The sequence below is a fragment of the Schistocerca americana genome, chromosome 5, assembly GCF_021461395.2.
Source record: "Schistocerca americana isolate TAMUIC-IGC-003095 chromosome 5, iqSchAmer2.1, whole genome shotgun sequence".
Taxonomy (NCBI): Eukaryota; Metazoa; Arthropoda; class Insecta; order Orthoptera; family Acrididae; genus Schistocerca; species Schistocerca americana.
The window spans coordinates 635,060,030-635,086,849 of NC_060123.1; the positions used below are offsets into that span (position 1 = coordinate 635,060,030).

The window sequence follows — 26,820 nt, forward strand, 5'->3', positions numbered from 1 at the left end:
TGTGATACCCACATGCATCTCAATTTATTTACAGAACTCTTAGTGACACCAGTTTGAGTGCTCAGGGGCCAGGAGAGTGCATGGGCTATGGGAGGCTGTTGGAAACAGCCAGCGGCAGTGGACGTGGGGGGCCATTCTCGCCAGTGTATTGAACAGTGACCCCACGCAGCGAGCCCAGCGGCCGCTGGTGATGGCGCAGACCCCTCTGATGAGTACAGCACCTGGATCTGCCTCTTCTTACCGTAACACGTAGCCAATGGCTGCAGTATGCTGTTGCCTTCTTCTTCCGGATAGTCGTCCATTATAGAGTCAAATATTTCGCTATTGCTACAGGGGTTCGCATTTCCTACAAATACGTTCAATTTCTACAGGCCTGAGACAGTATATTATTATCAGCCTAACACCGACCAAAGCAGAGCATCGTCAGCGGATGGATCCCTTTGTGTACCATCAGCAAGGGGTTAGAACAGCCCTGGGAAAGCAGAACCACTACCTATGGGAGGGTCCAGCTGCAGACCAGAAACAGTATATCATTGTCAATCCAATACCGATCTAAGCAAAGCACCTGTAGTGGATGGACCTCTTTGGGTACCAGTAGTGACTGGTTTGAAAGAGCCTGGAAAACCAGCGCCCATACCTATGGGAGCAGGAGAGGGAGGTGAGAGGGGAGATAAGACTGGTTCTACGTTGCTTAGTCTATATCCATACATCGAGGTGAATATACTGCACTGTACTGGTTGAAGGTATTTTTTTCGTTAGTTTGTCTGCTGTTCTTACAGTATTTCGTCTACTTTATAAGAAGATAACATCTCTTTCCTCCTAAGACACGCTGGTACCACGCAACAAAAACCACATCTATCTATCCTGGATTGTTTGCACAGGATTGGTTATGGTGTTATTGTTTTTTGCTACTGGCAATATGATATTGGCAAAGTCTTCTGCTCACAATGGTATGTGGAACTTGCTAGCTGAAGGTACGTTTAAGGACTGTTGGATGGTGTCAGCGATTATTTTTCAGCGCATTTAACGCAATATTCAATGTTCTTGGTCAATATTCACTGTAGCAAGCGTAAGTTCATACCCCAAGAGCGATATTCGACAAATTTTGCTGTAGATTTCATTGATGTTAGTACTATATCCACTGTTTGCACTGTTCCCATTGCAATATTTCTCTTAAAACAAACGATTACACCCTTCACACAATCTGTCGTGTGGTCTATCAGTAAAATGTTCGTTGTAGCAAGCATAAGCTTCGCAACTGGAGAATACACAATAGTAGTACTTTACGCAACATATGAGTGTTCATGTTTATTCAGGTACTTTTTTTTAAATAAATGGGCTGATATTACAGCCGTTGAGCTTCTAAGAATGGCAACACTTTAAGCAGATACACAGTGCTTTACTCCACAAGGAGCAAGTGCTCAGTGTAAAATTCCTACACTGTCTGTTCCTCTGCCAACTGCATAGCAGGAATCTTATCCTTCCATAGTATATGAAAAAAAAAAAACACACACACACACGCGCGTAAGCACACACACACAAAGCAGTTATTAGCTACAGTACAGTGCCGAGTCCGAAGCCTGTACCAGGACGCCTCAGACAGTTCACCTAAAGAAGTAAAATAAACACAAGCAATGACACGTTATACCCATATAGAGGCTTGTAAGTGCGGACACTGCTCACACCCTGTTGGGATAAGAACGGGTAGATTGGCACATAGTGAGACGACTAGTATACAAATCTGTGTTTATCTCATTTAAGCTGGACGTACTCGTACTATTTCACTGTTTGTCCTGAGACTGATTTTACTTCGGCGAAGAACATTTTCGGACAGTGCTGGCACAAACAGAATATTTTAAAGCACGTCGCTATTGACTATTCTGTTCTTTGCCCGTGACAGATATTGAAGTATTTCCCTATCGTTCCATGGGGCCAAGTGATTCGGAGAAATATGTTTAACAGCTTGCAGGAAGCGTCCTGCTGTTGAGTCTTTTGTCTATATGTGACTGATTTCTGTACACTGGAAAAGGTATATAACTGCCAGCATATGGATCTCTTTGTGTACCATCAGTGACAGGCTACAAAAGGCGTAGAAAACCGGTCTCCCTAGCTGTGTGGGGTGGGGAATATGAGGAAGGAAGGAAGGGAGGTAAGACAGTTTCTAAGCTGCATAGTCTGTATCCAAACGTCGAAACCAACACATGTCCAGCTGCGTCCACTCTCTCCTGATGAGGTCTTTTGGGGTCAGTTTTTGTGGTAGTTTTGTTATTACAGTGATTTTTCTCAATTCCTAGTGCGTGTGTTACATTATGATCCATTGTTTACGAGTGGTGTTTTTTTTTTTTCACGACGATTTTGATGCGTAATTAATGCAGTGAAGCATTTTCTGTCATTTTTGGTAGCGTGTACTAGCCTTCCCACATTTCAGTATAGTTTTCTGTCCTATCACTTCTTACCATTTATCTATGTACAAGCCCTCAGCAGCTATACATTTGTAGATTGGCAGGAGGCAGTTCACACTGCAATGTCTAAAGGACAGTTCCCCGCCAATTTCGAGTGGTGTTGTGGATTAGGGCACACAGCAAGGTGAACACACACACACACACACACACACACACACACACACACACACACACACGCACACGCACGATCGTAAATCAGAACAAACACCGTTTCAAGTATTCTCAGTCGAGCTCAATACACCAATGTGAACACCTATGGTTCATTCAGTCTGGGGTAGTGGAATAGAACGAAGTTGTCTACTGCAGTGTGGATTGACTCGCCACTTCAAACAACAGAACAGCTTCAGCAGAGGCAGTGATCTTTATGAGTTTCAGAATGCATCCTCAATCCATGCTGCTGAATCACCACTATTCCCTGAGAAGTATTCCCCCTATGCTCGTGCGTCATCACCTACTTCCATTACTCATGTGGGAGGCTATGGGTGCAGTCCTGAGCTGTATGGTTATAGGTAACGCACGTATTAAATTACTGTCTGTCCAATACCAACATCTCGTCAACTGAACACATTTCAGTTGATTGGCGTCAATTGAATGTAAATAAATAAATACCTTACATCCTTCCTCCCCAGCAGCTCATCACAGACTGAGTCTTTTTCACGCCAATTTCAAACAGTTATGTTTATTTAAATTTGAAGCAACAAGACTGTAGTGTAATTGTCAGTTCAGTTTCTACACCAAAGTTAAGAAAATTTTTCCAGCGGGATAATACACAACAAAATAAATGAACAAATTCCCAAGACAATACCTTACGTCCTTCCTCTCCAGCATCTCAGCATAGTCTGCGTCTTTTCCTGCCAGTTAACAAGTTGGGGGGGGGGGGGGGGGAAGGTTGAAATAGGGAATGGGACATGTAGTGGGGGTGGGGTGAAGAGTAGGGTCGGTGACATCATCAGTACCACATCGCCACATCTATCATCCACGGAGAGGAGGTGGGGGGACCACTTCGGGAAAGCCTCCATCTTGAATAAATTTGATAACAATGCAGACTGACTGCAATTCGGCTTTATTCTCCAAGTTGCACAAATAGAGGAAACCGGTCGCCCTGAAGAGCTGTACTGAAATAAGCAATAGAAAAAATGTGGAACTTATCCAGAATGAATAGACTTTATTATTTCCGGGATTGTGTGCATGATATTTTTTACGAAAGTTTGCTGGTATGTCTCCAGTCTCATAAATTCTGTGTGAAAACTTGAATAGTTTTTGGTTTTACTTTCACTATGATTTTAGAATCACCGAAGGATTTTTATCAACGCCTTATTTGACTGTATGTCTTCAAAATCTCTCGATTCCCTACATCTTTCAAATATATTCCCATTTCATCTTCTGTACGTCAGCAGATAATTCCTCCCCACGTTTAGTAGTGGCTATAATCTATACCAGTAGCCAAGACGTTCAGATATTGTAGTCAAAACACTACTCACAGACTGCAAAGCATACAGATAATCATTTTTCTTTCGCTAAATATGTGAATGGAATATAGCAACATTGTTCTCCGCCATGTCGTGTCCGGTGGCTTGCAAATTAAATTTGTAGATGTAGATGCACAATAATTTATTGATGCAAAAAGTGGTTCAGAAATGCGAAGATACCGCGAAAGTATGAGAAGTGTAACTGTAAATTAATGGTTTATACCAGAAATAAGGGTACACAGAAAGAAAGTGAAGGAAGACAGAACAGTGAACGTCACTGAGAGCATGTAGATAAATGAAAAGTTAGGTTAAAGTTAGACTTAAAATTCGGCAAAAATCGTCAGCATAAACCAACATTATCCTGGATGTCGTTAAAACTGGGACATGTTCGGATGGTTTGCTCTTCAAACAAAGGAAAATAATAAGCAATAAATTAGCTTAATAATAAGAAACGTACGTTTTGAGGGAACAACAAAAGGCCTCAAACAGGTGTCAGTACGAATCATACAATGAAGGCTTTCACGACCGGATGTTTCAGCTGCCGAGAATTCGTCTGGGTTGTATGGCCGTGGTCCATGGAACTCTTCCATCAGTCAGTACGGCGTTCTCATGAACCAGTCTCTTCATGTCAGTCTGACAGCTTCTGAGAGCCTTCCATTAGCAGGGGACAGCACGTCTCGTACATATTCGGTCACAATACATTATCTTGGTAGTTCTGCTCGTGTCCGTGCTGACTGTCGACAATGAAAGCGTATAGTACGTGAGCAAACGCCTTTTGTCGTTTATTCGTTCAGGCGTAGCGTACTTAACGCCGTTGTGCTTCCTACACTCGCAGCTAATATCGCGCCTCGTGAAGGTTTTCGCCAGACGCTAAACAGCATCACGCCAATTCACTCCAATTGTTCTATTAGACTACGTTTCCTTGAGAATACTTTATTAAGTACTCAACAAGTAGGTCCTGAAGTGGCAAAACTGTTGGAGATAAAAGTAATGTCAAGAGTACCTCAGAGGAATTTTGTAGGCAGTTTGTATTCACGATATATATAAATGAGCTGATGGATAACGTTGGAAGATCTTATTTTCCCTCGTCCTCGCAGCTTGGTAGATGTCATAGACATTGCAGCAACAGTATTGAACCAGAAAACTGCTACAACTGTTGTTGTTTTATTGCTATAGACTGTACAGAAGCAATAGCACTATTTTAGCTGTATGGCCATCTTCAGGCTCTCTGCAGGCAAATACCGTTTGTAAACAGTTCTAAAATTAAAATAACAATTTTGTTTGATTCTTTGTTGGTACTTACATCTATAGTGGACCGTCGCGTTGTCGCTGTCTTATAATCTTATTTCTGCATAACGATCTTCATTTTTAGCCAAATTTTTTAACAAAGCGTATTTGCCTGCAGATAGCACGAAGAGGGCCATAGAGTTGAAATAGGCCTGTTGGTATTGTATATCCACAACAATAAAATATGGATTATAGCAGCATTCTGCGTCAATACTATCATTATAATCTTGGAAATTCTGGTAGACTGTCAGTAGATGATACTTTTGTATTTATACACAAGAAACTCACAAAGCCAGAAAATTGCGAATAAACACAGGAAAACCTGCAAAGAATATGCACTTGGAGCAAGGACTGCAGTTGTACATTAAATAGAAAAATCTGAGGTACTGCAGGTAAATAGGTGGAAAAACATTAATTTTCCTAGTACAGCTTTCGCAATATACTATTGTAAATAGTAACAGTCATAAAACAGAGTCCATTAAACGCTGGGACGATAGACTTTGTGACGACTAAGCCAAACCATCTGTAGGAAACTGTAGCACTGAGAGTTCTTATTCGACAGATTCGACGGTAGTGTTCTCCAGTCTGCCACCTTTACCAGTCACTGTGAATGGAGGAGATAAAAAGATCATAACATAACATCCAAGTTTCGTTAGGCGTTCGTTTAGTAATAGCGAGAAAGTCACAAACAGGTTCATACAACTGTGGTAAACGCTGCAGGAGCAGCGTCAAACATTATTTTTAAAATTCCGAGACGGCGTGTTCCAAGAACAGTCAACAACATAATTACATTCATCTCGCCAAACGACAGTAACGGGAAATACGAGCTCACGTGAAGGCTTACCTGCAACCTTTCTCTCTGCGTACCAAGAAAGTGAGAAAATCATACAAGTAGCTGATTATTTTTTAACAGCAATATCGGCTGAAACTGCTATGTTCTATTGTGGGTTAGGATTACTCTGTAAACTTCTTTTTCCGTGAGGCTTATGTCTTACGACTAATTTGATGCAGTTCACCACGATTTGCTCTCCTGTGACAAGCGCTTCATCTAAGCGTAGCACTTTGAAAGCCTACTGACGTTTTGGGGAATTATGCTGAATGTCCAAACAAAATTTTTAACCATGTGTTATCCTAACTTTCAGTCAGTTCTCAAGCATGACTCCCTGGATAGGATAGGATGTGTGACTGCTGTGTACGGACGCAGGAGGAGATGGCCACTGTTCAAGAACAGCTGAACGTGTTGATGGCCGCGGTCAGCCCCGGCTGCTGTCTCGAAGTGTAGCGGTAGTGGGGAGTCTGGTGCGTCGCATGGTACACCCCAGGTGTTACATGCTTCACCCACGGTCCCTGCTGTCGAGACATCTTCGCGGGTACCGGGCGCGGTTGGGCCACCCTCTCCCCAAGGGGAATGGCGGGTTCAGCGGCGTTCGCGGCGCACGAGGCGGAGGGTAAATGTGGACGTTGACCGTGTGGCATCGCCCGCTCTGCCTGTGAGTGGACATGTGGTTGATCCTTCAGCAAGGTCCGAGCAGGCACACGGGGGGGAGGGGTTTATTAGTTATTGGGAGCTCCAACGTTAAGCGGTTGATGGAGCCCCTTAGGGAAATAGTGGAAAGGTCGGGGAAAAAGGCCAGTGTTCACTCTGTCTGCTTGCCGGGGGGTCTCATCCGAGATGTGGAGGAGGCCCTGCCGGCGGCGATAGAGAGCACTGGGTGCACCCGACTGCAAATCGTTGCTCATGTCGGCCCCAATGACTCCTGCCGTCTGGGTTCAGAGGTCATCCTCAGTTCGTACAGGCGGGAAGCCTCGCTCGCGGGGTGGAATCTGAATTAACTATTTGTAGTATCGTTCCCGTCAGGGTGGCCCCTGGTCTAGGGGAGCGTCTTTGATTCATAATCAAAACGTCTTCGGTCCCGGGTTCGATCCCCGCCACTGCCTAAATTTTGATAAATGATCAGCATTGGCGGCCGAAGACTTCCGGCATAAGAAGTCAGCCTCATTCTGCCAACGGCCTTGTCAAAGAGGGCGGAGGAGCGGATAGAGGTTCAGGGCACTCTCTTGTCCTAAGGGTGGGAAATTGCCCCTAAAGGCGGAAAATCAGCAATGATCAACGACATGAGGATGCAGAAGGCAATGGAAACCACTGCATTAAAGATATGTAACGTGTATCCACAGGACATGTGGCCTGTAATTGAAGAAGTGTCATGATGATGTCTCCATTGGCAAAAGATTCCAGAATAGTCCCCCATTCGGATCTCCGGGAGGGGACTGCCAAGGGGGAGGTTACCATGAGAAAAAGATTGAATAATCAACGAAAGGATAACGTTCTACGAGTCGGGGCGTGGATTGTCAGAAGCTTTAATGTGGTAGGGAAACTAGAAAATCTGAAAAGGGAAATGCAAAGGCTCAATCTAGATATAGTAGAGGTCAGTGAAGTGAAGTGGAAGGAAGACAAGGATTTATGGTCAGATGAGTATCGGGTAATATCAACAGCAGCAGAAAATGGTATAACAGGCGCAGGATTCGTTATGAATAGGCAGGTAGGGCAGAGGGTGTGTTACTGTGAACAGTTCAGTGACCGGGTTGTTCTAATCAGAATCGACAGCAGACCAACACCGACAACGATAGTTCAGGTATACATGCCGACGTCGCAAGCTGAAGATGGACAGATAGAGAAAGTGTATGAGGATATTGATAGGGTAATGCTGTATGTAAAGGGGGACGAAAATCTAATAGTCATGCGCGACTGGAATGCAGTTGTAGGGGAAGGAGTAGAAGGAAAGGTTACAGGAGAATATGGGCTTGGGACTAGGAATGAAAGAGGAGAAAGACTATTTGAGTTCTGTAAAAAGTTTCAGCTAGTAATATCGAATACCCTGTTCAAGAATCACAAGAGGAGGAGGTATACTTGAAAAAGGCCGGGAGATACGGGAAGATTTCAATTAGATTACATCATGGTCAGAAAGAGATTCCGAAATCAGATACTGGATTGTAAGGCGTACCCAGGAGCAGATATAGACTCAGATCACAATATAGTAGTGATGAAGAGTAGGCTGAAGTTCAAGACATTAGTTCAAAATGGCTCTGAGCACTATGGGACTCAACTGCTGAGGTTATTAGTCCCCTAGAACTTAGAACTAGTTAAACCTAACTAACCTAAGGACATCACAAACATCCATGCCCGAGGCAGGATTCGAACCTGCGACCGTAGCGGTCTTGCGGTTCCAGACTGCAGCGCCTTTAACCGCACGGCCACTTCGGCCGGCTCAAGACATTAGTCAGGGAGAATCAATACGCAAAGAAGTGGGATACGGAAGTACTAAGGAATGACGAGATACGTTTGAAGTTCTCTAACGCTATAGATACAGCAATAAGGAATAGCGCAGTAGGTAGTACAGTTGAAGAGGAATGGACATCTCTAAAAAGGGCCATCACAGAAGTTGGGAAGGAAATCATAGGTACAAAGAAGGTAGCTGCGAAGAAACCATGGGTAACAGAAGAAATACTTCAGTTGATTGATGAAAGGAGGAAGTACAAACATGTTCCGGGAAAATCAGGAATACAGAAATACAAGTCGCTGAGGAATGAAATAAATAGGAAGTGCAGGGAAGTTAAGACGAAATGGCTGCAGGAAAAATGTGAAGACATCGAAAAAGATATGATTGTCGGAAGGACAGACTCAGCATACAGGAAAGTCAAAACAACCTTTAGTGACATTAAAAGCAACGGTGGTAACATTAAGAGTGCAACGGGAATTCCACTGTTAAATGCAGAGGAGAGAGCAGATAGGTGGAAAGAATACATTGAAATCCTCTATGAGGGTGAACATTTGTCTGATGTGATAGAAGAAGAAACAGGAGTCGATTTAGAAGAGATAGGGGATACAGTATTAGAATCGGAATTTAAAAGAGCTTTGGAGGACTTACGGTCAAATAAGGCAGAAGGGATAGATAACATTCCATCAGAATTTCTAAAATCATTGGGGGAAGTGGCAACAAAACGACTATTCGCGTTGGTGTGTAGAATATATGAGTCTGGCGATATACCATCTGACTTTCGGAAAAGCATCATCCACACAATTCCGAAGACGGCAAGAGCTGACAAGTGCGAGAATTGTCGCACAATCAGCTTAACAGCTCATGCATCGAAGCTGCTTACAAGAATAATATACAGAATAATGGAAAAGAAAATTGAGAATGCGCTAGGTGACGATCAGTTTGGCTTTAGGAAAAGTAAAGGGACGAGAGAGGCAATTCTAACGTTACGGCTAATATTGGATGCAAGGTTGAAGAACAATCAAGACACTTTCATAGGATATGTCGACCTGGAAAAAGCGTTCGACAATATAAAATGGTGCAAGCTGTTCGAGAATCTGAAAAAAGTAGGGGTAAGCTATAGAGAGAGACGGGTCATATACAATATGTACAACAACCAAGAGGGAATAATAAGAGTGGACAATCAAGAACGAAGTGCTCGTATTAAGAAGGGTGTAAGACAAGGCTGTAGCCTTTCGCCCCTACTCTTCCATTTGTACATCGAGGAAGCAATGATGGAATTAAAAGAAATGTTCAGGAGTGGAATTAAAATACAAGGTGAAAGGATATCAATGATACGATTCGCTGATGACATCGCTATCCTGAGTGAAAGTAAAGAAGAATTAAATGATCTGCTGAACGGAATGAACAGTCTAATGAGTACAACAGTATGGTTTGAGAGTAAATCGGAGAAAGACGAAGGTAATGAGAAGTAGTAGAAATGAGAACAGCGAGAAACTTAACATCAGGATTGATGGTCACGAAGTGAATGAAGTTAAGGAATTCTGCTACTTAGGCAGTAAAATAACCAATGACGGACGGAGCAAGGACATCAAAAGCAGACTCGCTATAGCAAAAAAGGCATTTCTGGCCAAGAGAAGTCTACTAATATCAAATACCGGCCTTAATTTGAGGAAGAAATTTCTGAGGATGTACGTCTGGAGTACAGCATTGTATGGTAGTGAAACATGGACTGTGGGAAAACCGGAACAGAAGAGAATCGAAGCATTTGAAATATGGTGCTATAGCCGAATGTTGAAAATTAGGTGGACTGATAAGGTAAGGAATGAGGAGGTTGTACGCAGAATCGGAGAGGAAAGGAATATGTGGAAGACACTGATAAGGAGAAGGGACAGGACGATAGGACATCTGCTAAGACATGAGGGAGTGACTTCCATGGTACTAGAGGGAGCTGTAGAGGGCAAAAACTGTAGAGGAAGACAGATATTGGAATACGTCAAGCAAATAATTGAGGACGTAGGTTGCAAGTGCTACTCTGAGATGAAGAGGTTAGCACAGGAAAGGAATTCGTGGCGGGCCGCATCAAACCAGTCAGTACACTTATGACAAAAAAAAAAGGTATCGTTCCCAGAACCGATCGCGGTCCTCTGGTTTGGAGCCGAGTAGAAGGATTAAACCAGAGGTTCAGACGATTCTGCGGAGATCTGGGGTGCAAATTTCTCGACCTCCGCTATCGGGTGGAGAATAAGTCAGACGTGCACTACACGCCGGAAGCGGCTACAAGGGTAGCGGAGTACGTGTGGAGTGCACATGTGGGTTTTTTAGGTTAGATAATTCCCTCCCTAGGCTCGACAAGACGCCTCCTGAGACGCGGCAAGGTAGGAGTAGGCAAAATGCAACAGGGAATAACAATATTAATGTGCTAATAGTAAACTGCAGGAGCGTCTATAGAAAGGTACCAGAACTGCTCTCATTAATAAACGGTCACAATGACCATATAGTACTAGGGACAGAAAGTTGGCTGAAACCAGACGTAAACAGTAATGAAATCCTAAACTCAGATTGGAATGTTTACCGCAGAGACAGGCTGGACAGTGAAGAGGGAGGCGTGTTTATAGCGATAAGAAGTACAATAGTATCGAAGGAAATTGACGGAGATCCGATACGTGAAATAATTTGGGTGAAGGTCACGGTTAAAGCAGGCTCAGACATGGTAATTGGATGTCTCTATAGGCCCCCTGGCTCAGCAGCTGTTGTGGCTGAGAACCTGAAGGATAATTTGGGAAATATTTCGAGTAGATTTCCCCACCATGTTATTGTTCTGGGTGGAGATTTTAATTTGCCGGATACAGACTGGGAGACTCAAACGTTCATAACGGCTGATAGGGACAAAGAATCTAGTGAAATTTTTTTAAGTGCTTTATCTGAAAACTATCTTGAGCAGTTAAACAGAGGACCGACTCGTGGCGATAACATATTAGACCTCCTGGTGACAAACAGACCCGAACTATTTGAAACAGTTAACGCAGAACAGGGAATCAGCGATCATAAAGCAGTTACTGCATCGATGATTTCAGCCGTAAATAGAGATATTAAGAAAGGTAGGAAGATTTTTCTGTTTAGCAAAAGTGACAAAAAGCAGATTTCAGTGTATCTGATGGGTCAACACAAAAGTTTTGTCTCAAGTACAGATAGTGTTGAGGATCAGTGGACAAAGTTCAAAACCATCCTACAATATGCGTTAGATGAGTATGTGCCAAGCAAGATCGTAAGAGATGGAAAAGAGCCACCGTGGTACAACAACTGAGTTAGAAAACTGCTGCGGAAGCAAAGGGAACTTCACAGCAAACATGAACTTAGCCAAAGCCTTGCAGACAAACAAAAATTACGCGAAGCGAAATGTAGTGTGAGGAGGACTATGCGAGAGGCGTTCAATGAATTCGAAAGTAAAGTTCTATGTACTGACTTGGCAGAAAATCCTAAGAAATTTTGGTCTTATGTCAAAGCGGTAGGTGGATCAAAACAAAATGACCAGATACTCTGTGATCAAAATGGTACTGAAACAGAGGATGACAGACTAAAGGCCGAAATACTAAATGTCTTTTCCCAACGCTGTTTCACAGAGGAAGACTGCACTGTAGTTCCTTCTCTAGATTGTCGCACAGATGATAAAATGGTAGATATCGAAATAGACGACAGAGGGATAGAGAAACAATTAAAATCGCTCAGAAGAGGAAAGGCCGCTGGACCTGATGGGATACAAGTTCGATTTTACACAGAGTACGCGAAGGAACTTGCCCTCCTTCTTGCAGCGGTGTACCGTAGGTCTCTAGAAGAGCGTAGCGTTCCAAAGGATTTGAAAAGGGCACAGGTCATCCCCGTTTTCAAGAAGTGACGTCAAACAGATGTGCAGAATTATAGACCTATATCTTTAACGTCGATCAGTTGTAGAATTTTGGAACACGTATTATGTTCGAGTATAATGACTTTTCTGGAGACTAGAAATCTACTCTGTAGGAATCAGCATGTGTTTCGAAAAAGACGATCGTGTGAAACCCAGCTCGCGCTATTCGTCCACGAGACTCAGAGGGCCGTAGACACGGGTTCGGAGGTAGATGCCGTGCTTCTTGACTTCCACAAGGCGTTCGATACAGTTCCCCACAGTCGTTTAATGAACAAAGTAAGAGCATATGGACTATCAGACCAATTGTGTGATTGGATTGAAGGGTTCCTAGATAACAGAACGCAGCATGTCATTCTCAATGGAGAGAAGTCTTCCGAAGTAAGAGTGATTTCAGGTGTGCTGCAGGGGAGTGTCGTAGGACCGTTGCTGTTCACAATATACATAAATCACCTTGTGGATGACATCGGAAGTTCACTGAGGCTTTTTGCGGATGATGCTGTGGTATATCGAGAGGTTGTAACTATGGAAAATTGTACTGGAATGCACGAGGATCTGCAGCGAATTGACGCATGGTGCAGGGAATGGCAATTGAATCTCAATGTAGACAAGTTTAATGTGCTGCGAATATAAAGAAAGATAGATCCCTTATCATTCAGCTACAAAATAGCAGGTCAGCAACGGGAAGCAGTTAATTCCATAAATTATCTGGGAGCACGCATTATGAGTGATTTAAAATGGAATGATCATATAACGTTAATCGTTCGTAAAGCAGATGCCAGACTGAGATTCATTGGAAGAATCCTAAGAAATTGCAATCCGAAAACAAAGGAAGTAGGGTACAGTACGCTTGTCCGCCCACTGCTTGAATACTGCTCAGCAGTGTGGGATCCGTACCAGATAGGGTTGATAGAAGAGATAGAGAAGATCCAACGGAGAGCAGCGCGCTTCGTTACAGGATCATTTAGTAATCAAATGGTTCAAATGGCTCTGAGCACTATGGGACTTAACATCTCAGGTCATCAGTCCCCTAGAACTTAGAAGTACTTAAACCTAGCTAATCTAAGGACATCACATACATCCATGCCCGAGGCAGGATTCGAACCTGCGACCGTAGCAGTCCCGCGGTTCCGGACTGAAGCGCCTAGAACCGCACGGCCACCGCGACCGGAATTTAGTAATCGCGAAAGCGTTACGGAGATGATAGATAAACTCCAGTGGAAGACTCTGCAGGAGAGACACTCAGTAGCTCGGTACGGGTTTTCGTTGAAGTTTCGAGAACATACCTTCACCGAAGAGTCAAGCAACATATTGCTTCCTCCTACGTATATCTCGCGAAGAGACCATGAGGATAAAATCAGAGAGATTAGAGCCCACACAGAAGCATACCGACAATCCTTCTTTCCACGAACAATACGAGACTGGAATAGAAGGGAGAACCGATAGAGGTACTCAAGGTACCCTCCGCCACACACCGTTAGGTGGCTTGCGGAGTATGGATGTAGATGTAGATGTAGATGTAACGCAATCTCATTCGGAAATTTTAATGACGACGCCAGTGTTTTCGCTAGCGCAATGGGGAAATTTATTGAAATGTTTCAGAATTAAGCAGAGTAATAAATTTTAATCTTTAACGAAAAGATGTGTAATGATTCTCATCTCCTAGACGAAACTCGTGCAAGACAATATATTTGCCATCTGTACGATCTGAAATTAAGCACCCAGGACAAGAACTTCCAGTTACTGACAATGAAGAAGGGACGTCGTTACTCCGAACTGCGCGGATCAGCGAACTGCACCACGTCAACTTCCCTGGCAGCTCAATGTTACAGAAGACGGAGAAAACTAGTCGAAGTATCAACCAAGTACACGAAACAGCAAGTTGAAAGCGAAGGTCTCAATGATCCGTCGACGATCCGGTACTAGAGTGTAGCCACCACAACAAAGCCGACCAGTGTCCCTATGTTGCGACCACGTTGACTAAAACTGTCGAGCGAAGTGGCTCAGTGGTTAGACACTGGACTCGCAGTCGATAGGACGACGGTTCAATCCCGCGTCCAGCCATCCTGATTTAGGTTTTCCGTGATTTCCCTAAATCGCTCCAGGCAAATGCCGGGATGGTTCCTTTCAAAGGGCACGGCCGACACCCCGTCCTTCCCTAATCCGATGAGACCGATGACCTCGCTGTCTGGTCTCCTTCCCCGAAACAGCCAACCAACCAACTAAAACTGTAATTTTCGCAGCGGCCAGCTGGTGGGCCCCGCAGTCCAAAGTCCCTGAGATCCGCGAGACTTCCCATGTACGGCTACGCACATATAAATGCTGCACAAGCCATGCTGTTCTGCATGTCAAAGTCACAATATTTTGGAAGGTAACAGAAACCTAACAGACAGGCACGCTTGCGAGCTTGTGAAATAGGTAGCCGACGCGTTACAGCCTACACCAAACATCCTCGATTATTTGTTTGATATACACAAATCAAAAAAAGTTTCGCATCACACCGCTTCCCTGAACACCTGAAGACAGACGTTGACTGTGGATATTGTATCACAGACACAGACCCTTTGACTGTTCAGACATGTCATTAAACCCGCCCAAAGACGTAAACAACCACGAATGAGCAGCGCCTATTAGACGGAGGGGGTCCGACAGCCGATCAGTTCCAGTCATTCCACCAGGAAGGAGGTACACGGCTCATGTTCTCTGCAGTTCAACCATGCCTAGACGGTCAATACCGCGGTACAATCACGTCCGCATTGTTACTTTGTAAAAGGAAGAGCCCTCAACAAGAAAGGTGTCAAAGCGTCTCGGAATGAACCAAAGCGATGTTTTTCGGACATGCAGGACATACAGAGAGACAGGAACTGTCGATGACATGCTTCGCTCAGGCCGCCCATGGGCGATTACTGCAGCGGATGAACGCTACCTACGGACTATGGCACAGAAGAACACTGACACCAACTCCACCATGTTGAATAATGCTTTTCGTGCAGCCACAGGAAGTCATGCTACGACTCAAACTGTGCGCAATAGGCCGCATGATGTGCAACTTCACTTCCGACGTCCATGGCGAGGTCCATCTACGCAACCACGACACCATACAGCGGGGTACAGATGGGCCGATGTGCGGCTGGTCCCGGAGGAGGTTCGAGTCCTCCCTCGGGTATGGGTGTGTGTGTTTATCCTTAGGATAATTTAGGTTAAGTAGTGTGTAAGCTTAGGGACTGGTGACGTTCACAGTTAAGTCCCATAGGTTTTTACACACACACAGATGGGCCGAACAACATGCTGAATGCAACACTCAGGATTGGCATCACCTTCTTTTCACCGATTAGTGTCGCATATGCCTTCGAGACAATTGTAGGAAACATGTTTCGAGGCACAACGATCAGGCAGAACGCCTTAAACACAGTGTCCAACGAGCGCAGCAAGGTGCAGGTTCCGTGCTGTTTTGGGGTGGCATTGTGTGGCGCCGACGTACGCCGCTGGTGGTCTTGGAAGGCGCCTTAACGGCTGTACGATACGTAAATGCCATCCTCCAGCCGATAGTGCAACCACATCGGCAGCATATTGGCGGGGAATTCGTCTTCATGGACGACAATTCGCGTCCCCATCGTGCTCATCTTGTGAAAGACTTCCTTCAGGGCCGGCCGCTGTGGCCGAGCGGGTCTCCTGTATCCTGCAATAGACTGTCTCATGCATATTGCACCTTTTATTGCAGTTTGGCAATTACCTATGAAGGCTCTGGAGGACAAGTACTTTGCTGCTTCACCATGTCCCATACGTGTTCCGCTGGCCAGAGATCTGAAGATCCTGCTAGACAGGACGGCTGTTGAACACCACGAGGAGAACGTTGCGTCGCAGTAGTCGTACGTGGACGTGCACTGTCCTGCTGGAAAGCACATAACTTTCCTGTCGAAGAAATGGCAGTAACGCGATGATAACAGCTTGTGCAGTGTAGCGGTCACTGATTACTTTATCCTGCAGAAGCATCAAATGTGACCGCTAGTTGTAACTGATAGCACTCCACAGCATCAAGTATGGCGTGGCACCTGTGGATCGTAGTCAAATGCACTCCGGAAATGACCGTTCAAAAGTTCTACTCCGTTCACATATACGTCCAACACTCGCATACTGATAGAATCTACTCTCATCACTGACGATGACAGAACCCCTTTCGGTTCTCCACTAGAATTTTTCACGACACCACAGTAGCCGTGGTAGGCGGTGTCACGGTGCTAGCGGTAGCATGGACAGAGGCATACGTAATCTTAATGTTGCTGTTCCCAATGCTCCCTGGTGATACAGCAAGTGCAGCATGTACCCGGATTTCTTCCCCCGTCCAGAACCTGGTCTACGGCTGCGAGAATGTTCCACGGATCATTGCGGAAAGCAGCTACACGACACCGATACACTTCGTCCAAAATGAGCAACAATCCGACGATACGTCCATCCGGCTTCCTGGATGCCTATAATGCGAACTCTTCGAATGGCTGAAGCTGTTCAAACGGACCACGTACTCGTCGGCGCGGCACGTTTGTGCCCTGGAATGGCTGTTGCAAACACTCTTCGCCTCTAAACTCAACACAGTTACTGCCTGGGAGAGGGTGCCCAGACAGTCTTCCAGGGCGACATCTGATTACCTATGATAGTGAAAAATAAATCACTAACGCTACAACACCACCATATGCACATATGCTACCACTGAACACAGTCCTTGAGGGAGTTTCATTTTTCTTCGGCAGCGTAAAATTTGCTAGGGTCGACAACAGTGATTTTGTATACTCCGTTCTTAGTCTACTTACTTTTGACTATCTTATTGTATGACTTTCCTAAGCATGGGTTAATACACCACCTGATGGAATAAAATCAAAAGTCAGTTTATGAGACATAATAAAATTTTCAGACTATGCTCCCTTCGTTCCCTTTCGGAAGAACAAGCTCCCATATTCAGGCACATATCACCGCAATAATGAAAAGATCACAAGGAATAAAAGCGCAAATAAGTTCGTAAACCCTAGTGAAAATTTCAAACTAAATTGGCTTGATTTACTTCCTTTGGGAAACTAACATTTTTCAGAAGGAGAAGCTTTATCTTCAGAGCCACACTATGACAAGTATCAGAATATCTCTACGATTACAAGCACAAATCAAGTCGTAAGAGCTTTTTTGAGGTTAGTAGACGCGGAAAACTGAGTGTGACAGTTTTACTACTTTTTACATGTTGATTTGTGCATTTATTCGTTGAGTTTTTCTGATTCTTGTCGTTTTATATGTTGGAGATGCAAGCTCATCATGTCGACGCGCGCCAGTTATAATGTCGCCAGATATTACTGTGACTGAGGGTATAAATGAGCTTCACGTGAATTCTTCTCTTAAAACACTTCTTTTTATTAAAATGGGACAACTACTCTTCGAGGACGCTCTTACGAAGCGGGGAGAAATAACTTTCACAGCTTATTGAATTAGGATCGGACTAGAAGCGCCTCTGGTTGAAATATTTCTGGCTTAGTCACCAATCATGTTAGGCTCCAAGAAGCTGTTCCTAGAGCAGTAGAGATGCAAGAAGTAGAGTTGTGGCGATTCGTGAATGAGTCGTTCATTTGAACGACTCTAAATAAAGAATAGTAAGAATCGAATCGTGATACGGACGAATCGTCGTTCAAAAGAATCGTAAGAACGATTGCGTGTTTCCAAGTCGTGACGATTCCAAGTTTCAGCGATTCATCGATTCTTAGTTCGCTATGCTTCGAAGGCAACTTCCGATCATGCCGAGTCGTGCCGAATAATTACGACCGCCAGATGCTTCTGCCACTACTATTTATGTGAGAAGACGACATACTTCGGAAGTGTAGGATACACACGTATACAGCGACATTACTTCACTGCTAATTTGCTAATTCTGTTAGTTCCACCAGTGCTGCCACTAAATGGCTGTCGCACTAGACCAATATTACAGAGCCTATATAGAGAGAATATAGGCTCTCTAACCAATACCTTTCTTGGTGGATTGCCGTGTAATACCGTCTTTAAACAAAAGCTTTTTAATCAATAATTTCAAGTTCGAGTTTTCGAATGTTATCGTGTTCAGATTCATATTAAATTTTAGTGAAGTAATGTCGCTGTATACGATTGAATCCTACTGTTCAGAAGTATGTCGTCTTCTCACGTAAATAGTAGTGACAGCGGCACGTTCTCAGACAAATTAAAAGCAAAATACCTATACTTTGTATTTAGAAGAAATGAAAGTTAAGCTAAATCTGCTGTGTGGGAGGGCTGTCAGCTGCGTTATGAATTACAAGGGTGATGTGGACTTGGAAAGACATCTTAGCACAGAAAAACGTAGGATGATATGAGCCAGACCACGTCTGCCTCACTGCTAGATTTTGTTACTAAAAAACAGACGTCTGTAGTTAGATACGTTCAAGCCACACAACCAAACTGGCGTACCACGTAATTCTGCACCACCTTTCGCACAAATCGACTCCCCTTTCCTGGTATACTGAAATAAAACAATAGATGCAATCAAATCAAACGTGACCTTTCATCAATTAAGGCATTACACGTATAAATCGAGAATCACACTTTTAACGTCATTTGCATGTTTACTCATAAATAAATTATTTCTGGCATATCTTATCATGACACAGTTCGATTCTAACCCCATTGACAATTTCAGACATGTCCTGCCATCTGTGAGTAAGATGTAGAACTTTTTGCATTCCGTAAGAATTGTGCCATCGCAGACTAGAATGAATCGTGAACGAATCGTAGGAATCGATTCGCAATGTGAGATTGAATCGTAGGAATCGAAACTGGAAAAAGAATCGTGTTGCCCAACTCTAGCAAGAAGTATATAGAAGACGAAATGTGGTGTGAGGTACCTGTGACAGATGTTAGGTTCGGTACCATTCCCGTGAGAAAGACCGCCTGCATAATGCTACTGCTCTGTGATTGGCTGCCGTGTTCGGAGCAAGGGCGCCAAAACGTTAAAGTATAGTTATTATTATTAGTTAAACTACTCATTGGAATTACTTCACTTTTTAATATAAATATCCTCCAACAGCTGACTATCAATCAGTCATTTTAGAATTATTAAAAACAATTTGAATCAAAAACAAAAGACTGACGAAATTGCAGACGAAGCACTTCGGAAGCGTTCGGGTCACGCCTTTTCTGGTATGGCGCGCGAAGTGTTTCGGGTTGTTCGTCACTATGGATTAGGCAGTCGAGAAGAACAGACATGTTGTCAGTCGTAGGATGTGTTTCCAATTTTTATTTAAGTTCTGTTCGTCACTCTGGGTTAGGCAGTCGAGATGTACAGTCATGCTGTCTCTGGCAGGATGTGTTTGCTAATATTCGGTATTAAAAGATTCCCTCCGGTAGCCATGAGGCACAGACACGGGCCACAAATAATGTAAAGATACATTTTCGTAAACATTGTGTATTCCACACAGTGCAGTGGAAACAACTAGGCGCCTCAAGTGTACTGGATGCACAGAACAAATGTGCTCAGTGATATGTCATCTGTAGTAATGCAGAGGAGGTAAAGGAGGATGACTGTTATTAACACCAACGATCAATCCATTCTTCCTTTCTTGCCGTATGGTGACTGCCGGTGGCGCTAAAAGGAAAACTGACGACAGAAGAATGAACGTAAATTGCCTCGGGAACGGAAAGCTGATGCTTGAGTCCGCAGTACGCTGTAACTACACGTCAAACAGCTCACGGAAATCAGCTCGAGTGCTACAGTAGACCTCTAATATCGCCCCGCATAAAGCTGAGGTGGCCGAAGCTCACACAATAAACCCGACGCTTGCTACCTGCCGGCAACCTACGCAGTCCTGTCCGGTAATAACGCAACTCGGTCGGCAGTTTATAGAGGGAGGACCGGACGCGCTCCTGTGACGGGTTACGCAAGTGCAATCAAAGACGCGCGGCCCCCGTGCGCCGCGCGGCCGCGTATTACGTTTCGCGGGCAACGGCCGATCGGCTGGCCGGCCCCGGGCGAAATCTCCCCACCGCCGCATCCAGCGCGCGGGAGCAGCGGCGGCGGCAGCGGCCAACGCCCACCGCGCTACCTGGAGAGAGCCGCCACCACCGGCCACCGGCCACCGTTCACCAGACTCCGCCGGCCGCAGTATCGCCGCACGCTCCACGCCGAACAGCAGCCGCGCCATGCCTCCGGACTCCAAGGTGAGTCACCACGTGTTTACCAACTCCCTGAGCTTCCGCGGACCCTCCAAGGCCAGCCGCTGTGGTGCGCACGGCAGAGGGCACTCGCCGTTGGACCACATATTATTGTTACTTGCCATTCAATTCGCTTATGCAGTGCCGAAAGAATAACTGTTTAAATGTCTCTGACGTGCTGTAATTAGCCTACACCTATCTTCCTTGTCGGTACGGAAGGCATACTTCAGAGGAGCTGGTATATTCATACACTTCATACTGGCCCTTGAAGCTATGAAAGTAGGCTCAAACCGTCTACCAGTTCATCATTTACATAACGCTCTGCAGTGACTCAAACAAAATTTTGCTGATTCGTGCCATTATTCCGTGTGTTTCTTCAAAACACTTTGTCGGACTTACTTAATACAGCCACGAAGACTGGATGTCGTCCTGCTTACTTGTCTTCACATAGGCCGTAGCCATCTGACACGTGGCTTCTTGCCCCGGCGATAGGACCCTCCAATGTATGGTGCTTGCACAGCACAGATAGCTCTGCATCACTTTTTACTATACTGCGTTTTATTTTCGGGCCAGAGTGCATCGGCAGGTTTGTCGGCGGGTCTGCACTGTGTTTTAAATTTCATGATTTTGTGATCGGTACAACTTGTTTCCAAAAATTTTGCTCAGACGTTCTTAAATTAGTGACAAAGTGACTGGCTCATCAATGTTTCTTCTTTTTTTTGAAAGTGGTCAGCCAGTGACATATCCTTAGGAGTTTGTTTCAGTTGCTCTGTATTCATCCCTGCTGTAGCATGTTTCACTATTTCCCCTTGTTTTACCGCGTGTGATACGGAGTGATTGTGTGGGTCATCGCGAATGAGGTGGGGGTGAAGTTTGTTGGTTGACTCGGGAGACGGGGCCAAACAGGGAGGTCATCGGTCCCATCGGATTAGGAAAGGATGGGGAAGGAAGTCGGCTGTGTCGTTTCAAGGAAATAAGACGAGCATTTGCCTGAAGCGATCACGGGAAACCCAAACCAGGATGGTCGGACGCAGATTTGAAACGTCGTCCTCCCGAATGTGAGTCCAGTGTGTTAACCACTGTGCCAAGGACTGCGTGACTGACTGACTGAGCCCTTTCATCCGCATTCGTTTCCATTAATTTGTAAGGACGGTGATAACCTCGCTGTTGAGCGTCCAAAAAGTAACAGCAGAAACATGTTTGGTACGGGTCCCAAACTCTTGAACAGTCTTCTCCGATGGAAAGCTCAAGTGTTTCGCAAGCTGCCTGATTTGCAGACTGCATGCACTTTTCCAACATCATAAGCAGAAACTTCAGAAACTACGTTACACATTTCGTTCCAATCTAAGACTACTGTGCAACAAAGTCGACGCGTTGTCAGAACCCAGTACCTGTTCCGGTTTTTCCCTGCAGAGACAGTTCTGTTGCGGTACGGATAACAGGAGCATCACACTGTGGGAGTGGGACGGGGCGAGAACTCGAAACATACTCCATCGTCGATGTATACGAAATAGTACGATTATTGCGGGCGGAACGTCTAAAATTCATAAAGATTCGCCATGATATTATGGTGGTACATAGACTAAACGCAGTGTCACGAGAAACAGGACCAACAATTTGAACGAGGGCGCAAAGACATGGGTGAAGCCGGCCGAAGTGGCCGTGCGGTTAAAGGCGCTGCAGTCTGGAACCGCAAAACCGCTACGGTCGCAGGTTCGAATCCTGCCTCGGGCATGGATGTTTGTGATGTCCTTAGGTCAGTTAGGTTTAACTAGTTCTAAGTTCTATGGGACTAATGACCTCAGCAGTTGAGTCCCATAGTGCTCAGAGCCATTTGAACCATTTTTGAACATGGGTGAACATGATCGGCAAGGAAGGATGAACTTGTACTATGCGATTTCCTTCTTTTCGGGAATCTAAAAGCACATTGGGGAGGAAAACTTTCTTACTACGATGAGGACGTTCACACAGTAAACCCAGAATGCCTTCGTGACCAAGAAGTGGATTCCTGACATAGAGCAACGGCGCAGTTGGTGGAAAAGTCTGAGCAATGTTTACAGAGACTTCTTGACTGTCTCGAAAAATAGAGTCATATATTTGTCTCGCTTTAAAATGAAGTGAAACATACAATAAAAGTTACTTAGCCTGTCGCAATACTCAATAACTTGCTTTCTGAAGTCCCCTCGTGCCAATGAACCGACTAGTTATCTTTTTAGTGTCTGATTTCGTATTCTCACGAATTGTTATACCTAGGGATATTTTATAAGTTGAGTGATGATTCCAGATTTGTTTGAAGGATGTTATGATCGTAGGATACTACGTATCTACGTTTTCCGAAGTCCACTGTTTTACATGGCTCAATATTTAAAGTAGTTGGCATGTTTTCGAAAACTTCGAAATATTATGAAGCTGTGAATGGATATTTGTCTGGCTTTTTCAGGCAGTGAATGTACTACTGACCTCCGCAATAGACGCTACGATGTCTGTACTTCCGTAGTCACTCCTGTACATAGATTTACGTGCACCTCTATGGTCGACTAGCTGTCATGCAGTGTTGCGCTTCGTACTTATTCGCGGATTTCACACCTAATATGAAATGTCGTGACCCTTGTCTATAACCCACAACTAATTTTGTTGTAACAGTCGTTATGTGAGACGTATTTCGGAGATAGTGATATTTCGTGAGACGTAAAACAAACTGATACGTATTAGGAACTTTTAATTCTAGCACAATGACGGAAATGAGATGGGTGCTCCTAAATATTGCGAATCACTAATGTCAGGCAAAAAAAGGCACTTGTATATGAATTTGGGCTTTCGAATCGTGACGTGCTAATACTATCAGTAACCACTGATGATACAAGAAGTATATAGGTACACCAGTTTCAATATATCTGTCCACTTTTAGGTTTTTCTAGAGGGAGAGGGCGAAAAAAGTGGCAGACGTGATTTTCTAACTATAATCGAGCGACGCAGTCCATACAAAGGTGACAAACACTTGTGAAGGTAGGCTTTCTCGGTAAATTTCACTTAGGAATTCTTCTCCAGATATTAGCCGAGTAAGCTGGTCAATGTGCAGCGACGCTTCACTATGTTTCTTACTTGCTACCTTCTGGCGAAGATAGGAAGACTCTGCAAGATAATGTGAAGTAAGAAACATGCCTAAAGGTCACTGCACATCGGTGAATATACTCGACTGATATCTCGAGAAGAATTCATCGCTAATAAAGAGATTGCCATCAAATATAAATTGCAATCGTTCTAAGAACTGTGCACTTCTTTTCATTAAAATAATTTTGCGTATACTTCAAGCGACAGTACTTCATCTTATCATCAGCAAATCAAGTTCTGCATAAGAAACTCAAAACTAAATGAATAGAGATTATAGAATGAAAGCAACTATGGAGCCTTCACGCAGCGAATAATACATTGCCGAGTATATGTGCGGATGATTGTATAAATACAGTCGCTGTCATTTGTACAGAAGCTTATATTAACGAGGGAAGATACCAAAGTCTTGGATTTACGTACTTCGCACAATTCGTAAATCATGTGAGTAGTTCCCAATGAAGCAATCAACAGCTACAGCTGTTGATTACTCATTAACGGTAAGAAACTTTTGTACAGTAGTTCCCAGATTCTTCAGGCACCACAGTAGAGACACGGAAAATCTAATAAGTGTTGGCGGTCGCCCCGGTCGGTGCCGTTGCTCCGAATGATTTTCGTCTTGTTTTGACTGCTACGCGATTCTTCCATAAGGCCGACTGTAAACGGCATCTGGAAAATAATAGTAAATTACTGTTCAGAATGTTGATACCAGTAGGCTGTTATCTTTAACAGACAAACCTTTTCAATCCACTAATATAGATAAGGCTCAGACCACCAAAGTTAACCACCATCGGGCTTGGCTAGCGTTTGGATGGGTGACCATCCGCGTCTGCCCAGCGCTGTTGGCAAGTGGGTGTACTCAGACCACGTGAGGAACTACTTGACTGAGAAGTACCGCCTCCGGTCAAGAAAACTGACAACTGGTGGGCGAGCGGTGTGCTGATCACGTGAGCCTCCATATCAGCATACACTGATGCCTATCGACGGGGGATGACACGGTGGTCGGTCGGTACCTATGGGCCTTCCAAAGCCTGTTCAGACGGAGTTCAGTTTTTTAGTTTAATATCGATCAGGAATACTGCAGAACCAACCAGCCAGAGCTTCACACGTTTTATCCGACCGCTGCTGACCTTTTCCGACATGGGAACGAGTCGAGGTTATAATAATGTCTGATTCTAGTGATTCAAATTTTTCTGAAGATCCCAGGTGGATGCTGGAATGACTTTCCCAATTGCATCACGATTATTTCAACAGTGACCTCCTTCCTCTGAAAGAGTCTTGCGTGCACCTGCAGATGTAAGAAGACTGAGCTGTGAAAGTAATTATCCTCGCATTCTGTCAATACGTAAAACCGTTACGAATTTTCTCGCATGAAATTCCATATCACAACCGTGGCGTGGAAGAGTACAGGAATGAACGTGGAGCCGATGCAGCGTATAATTCTATCTCGCTATTAACCAGGTAAAGGGTTTAAAATAAGAGAGAAACAGTGTCCTAACAAAATCCCTTTTCTCTGATACGTCTGCAAAGAAGCTTCCGTTTAAGCAGTTAATTAATTTACCATTGAAATAATCCTTCCAGCATTACGTGAAAGCCAACAGAGGTATTTCGTTTCTACTTCACCGTTTTTACGCTTTGAACTATTACTTCAATTTTGTAGCTGGATAGAAACAATACTCCGAAAGCACTTTAGTCGGAACGGCACAGTATTCTTAATTACCCACATTCAGCAAACAAAGGAGATATACTGCATTCGTGAGGTCACACCATGGCTAAAGCATACTTTGTAGCTTTTCTGTTCATGTTTAATAATTATAAGTGAACACTGCAAAATGGCTCTGAGCGCTATGGGACTTAACTTCTGAGGTCATCAGTCCCCTAGAACTTAGAACTACTTAAACCTAACTAACCTAAGGACATCACACACATCCATGCCCGAGGCATGGTTCGAACCTGTGACCAGAGTGGTCACTCGGTTCCAGACTGAAGCGCCTAGAACCGCTCGGCTACACGGGCCGGCGGTCTCCCTGCTTCGGAATGGAAATGATAACGATACCGAAATCTAAGAATATTGGAAATGGAGGTACTCTGCACCTAGCATTTATTCAGTGTACATCTCTGGCGCTATACGGTTGTTACGACTACCGGTATTTGAAACTCTGATATGGAATTTTTATTGCTCGTATTTCCAGACAGCTGAACAGCGTTCAGAGCGCTAAATGTTCTTGAAATAGTGACACTAAAAAGACCATCTACTTACACAGTGTGCTGTATACGGCTACATAATTTATTTACTCATTCGATGTACCATCTTTGTAACAGCTGCTAGCTGTATATGTACATAGAATGCTGTTGGAGAAACTGTACCTGTTGAGGCACTAGCATTATGTAAGTTTTAGAAATGTTATTCGTTGCTGTTGTAAATTACTATCAATTTTTATTCGTGCTTTTGATCGATTTTAAAGGGTAACATAAACAATATTTTAAATACAATAACACCTGTCAGCGTAGTACTTGCAGAGAAGACTTATTAAACAGACTGTGATTACTACTGACTAACTCTTTTAAGACCCATGTCTCCATAATGAGACATTTCTATTAGTGTAGCGAGAGGCACTAAAATCAGATCAAAAGAAAGTAAGAACATGCAGTTACGCCAAGCATTACAACTTAAATTTCACTCTTTTGTCGTATGTCTTTCGGCTATTGTGAATCCAGAAATATTCCTATACTGTTCTCGTACTTTTATGTCGTGGTATGTGCAACAACGATGCTACTCACAAGGGAACCTCCCCATCGCACCCCCCTCAGATTTAGTTATAAGTTGGCACAGTGGATAGGCCTTGAAAAACTGAACACAGATCAATCGAGAAAACAGGAAGAAGTTGTATGGAACTATGAAAAAATAAGCAAAATATGCAAACTGAGTAGACCACGCGCAAGTTACGCAACATCGAGGACAATGTGAGCTCAGGAGCGCTTTGGTTCAGTCGTTAGCGTGAGCAGCTGCGGAACGAGAGGTCCTTGGTTAAAATCTTCCCTCGAGTGAAAAGTTTATTTTCTTTATTTTCGCAAAGTTATAATCTGTCTGTTCGTTCATTGACGTCTCTGTTCACTGTAATAAGTTT

General features: G+C 44.1%; 1 protein-coding gene across 1 annotated transcript in view; it reads left to right on the forward strand.

The window, feature by feature from the left end:
• The first annotated feature begins 20,495 nt into the window (after nt 1–20,495).
• The window catches only part of LOC124616599, a 251,901-nt gene continuing 245,576 nt past the window's right edge, over nt 20,496–26,820 (forward strand). Inside the window, exon 1 of the mRNA XM_047144919.1 lies at nt 20,496–20,590. Coding sequence (XP_047000875.1) covers nt 20,573–20,590 — 18 coding nt within the window. The 5' untranslated portion in view covers nt 20,496–20,572. The remainder of the gene's footprint in view (nt 20,591–26,820) is intronic.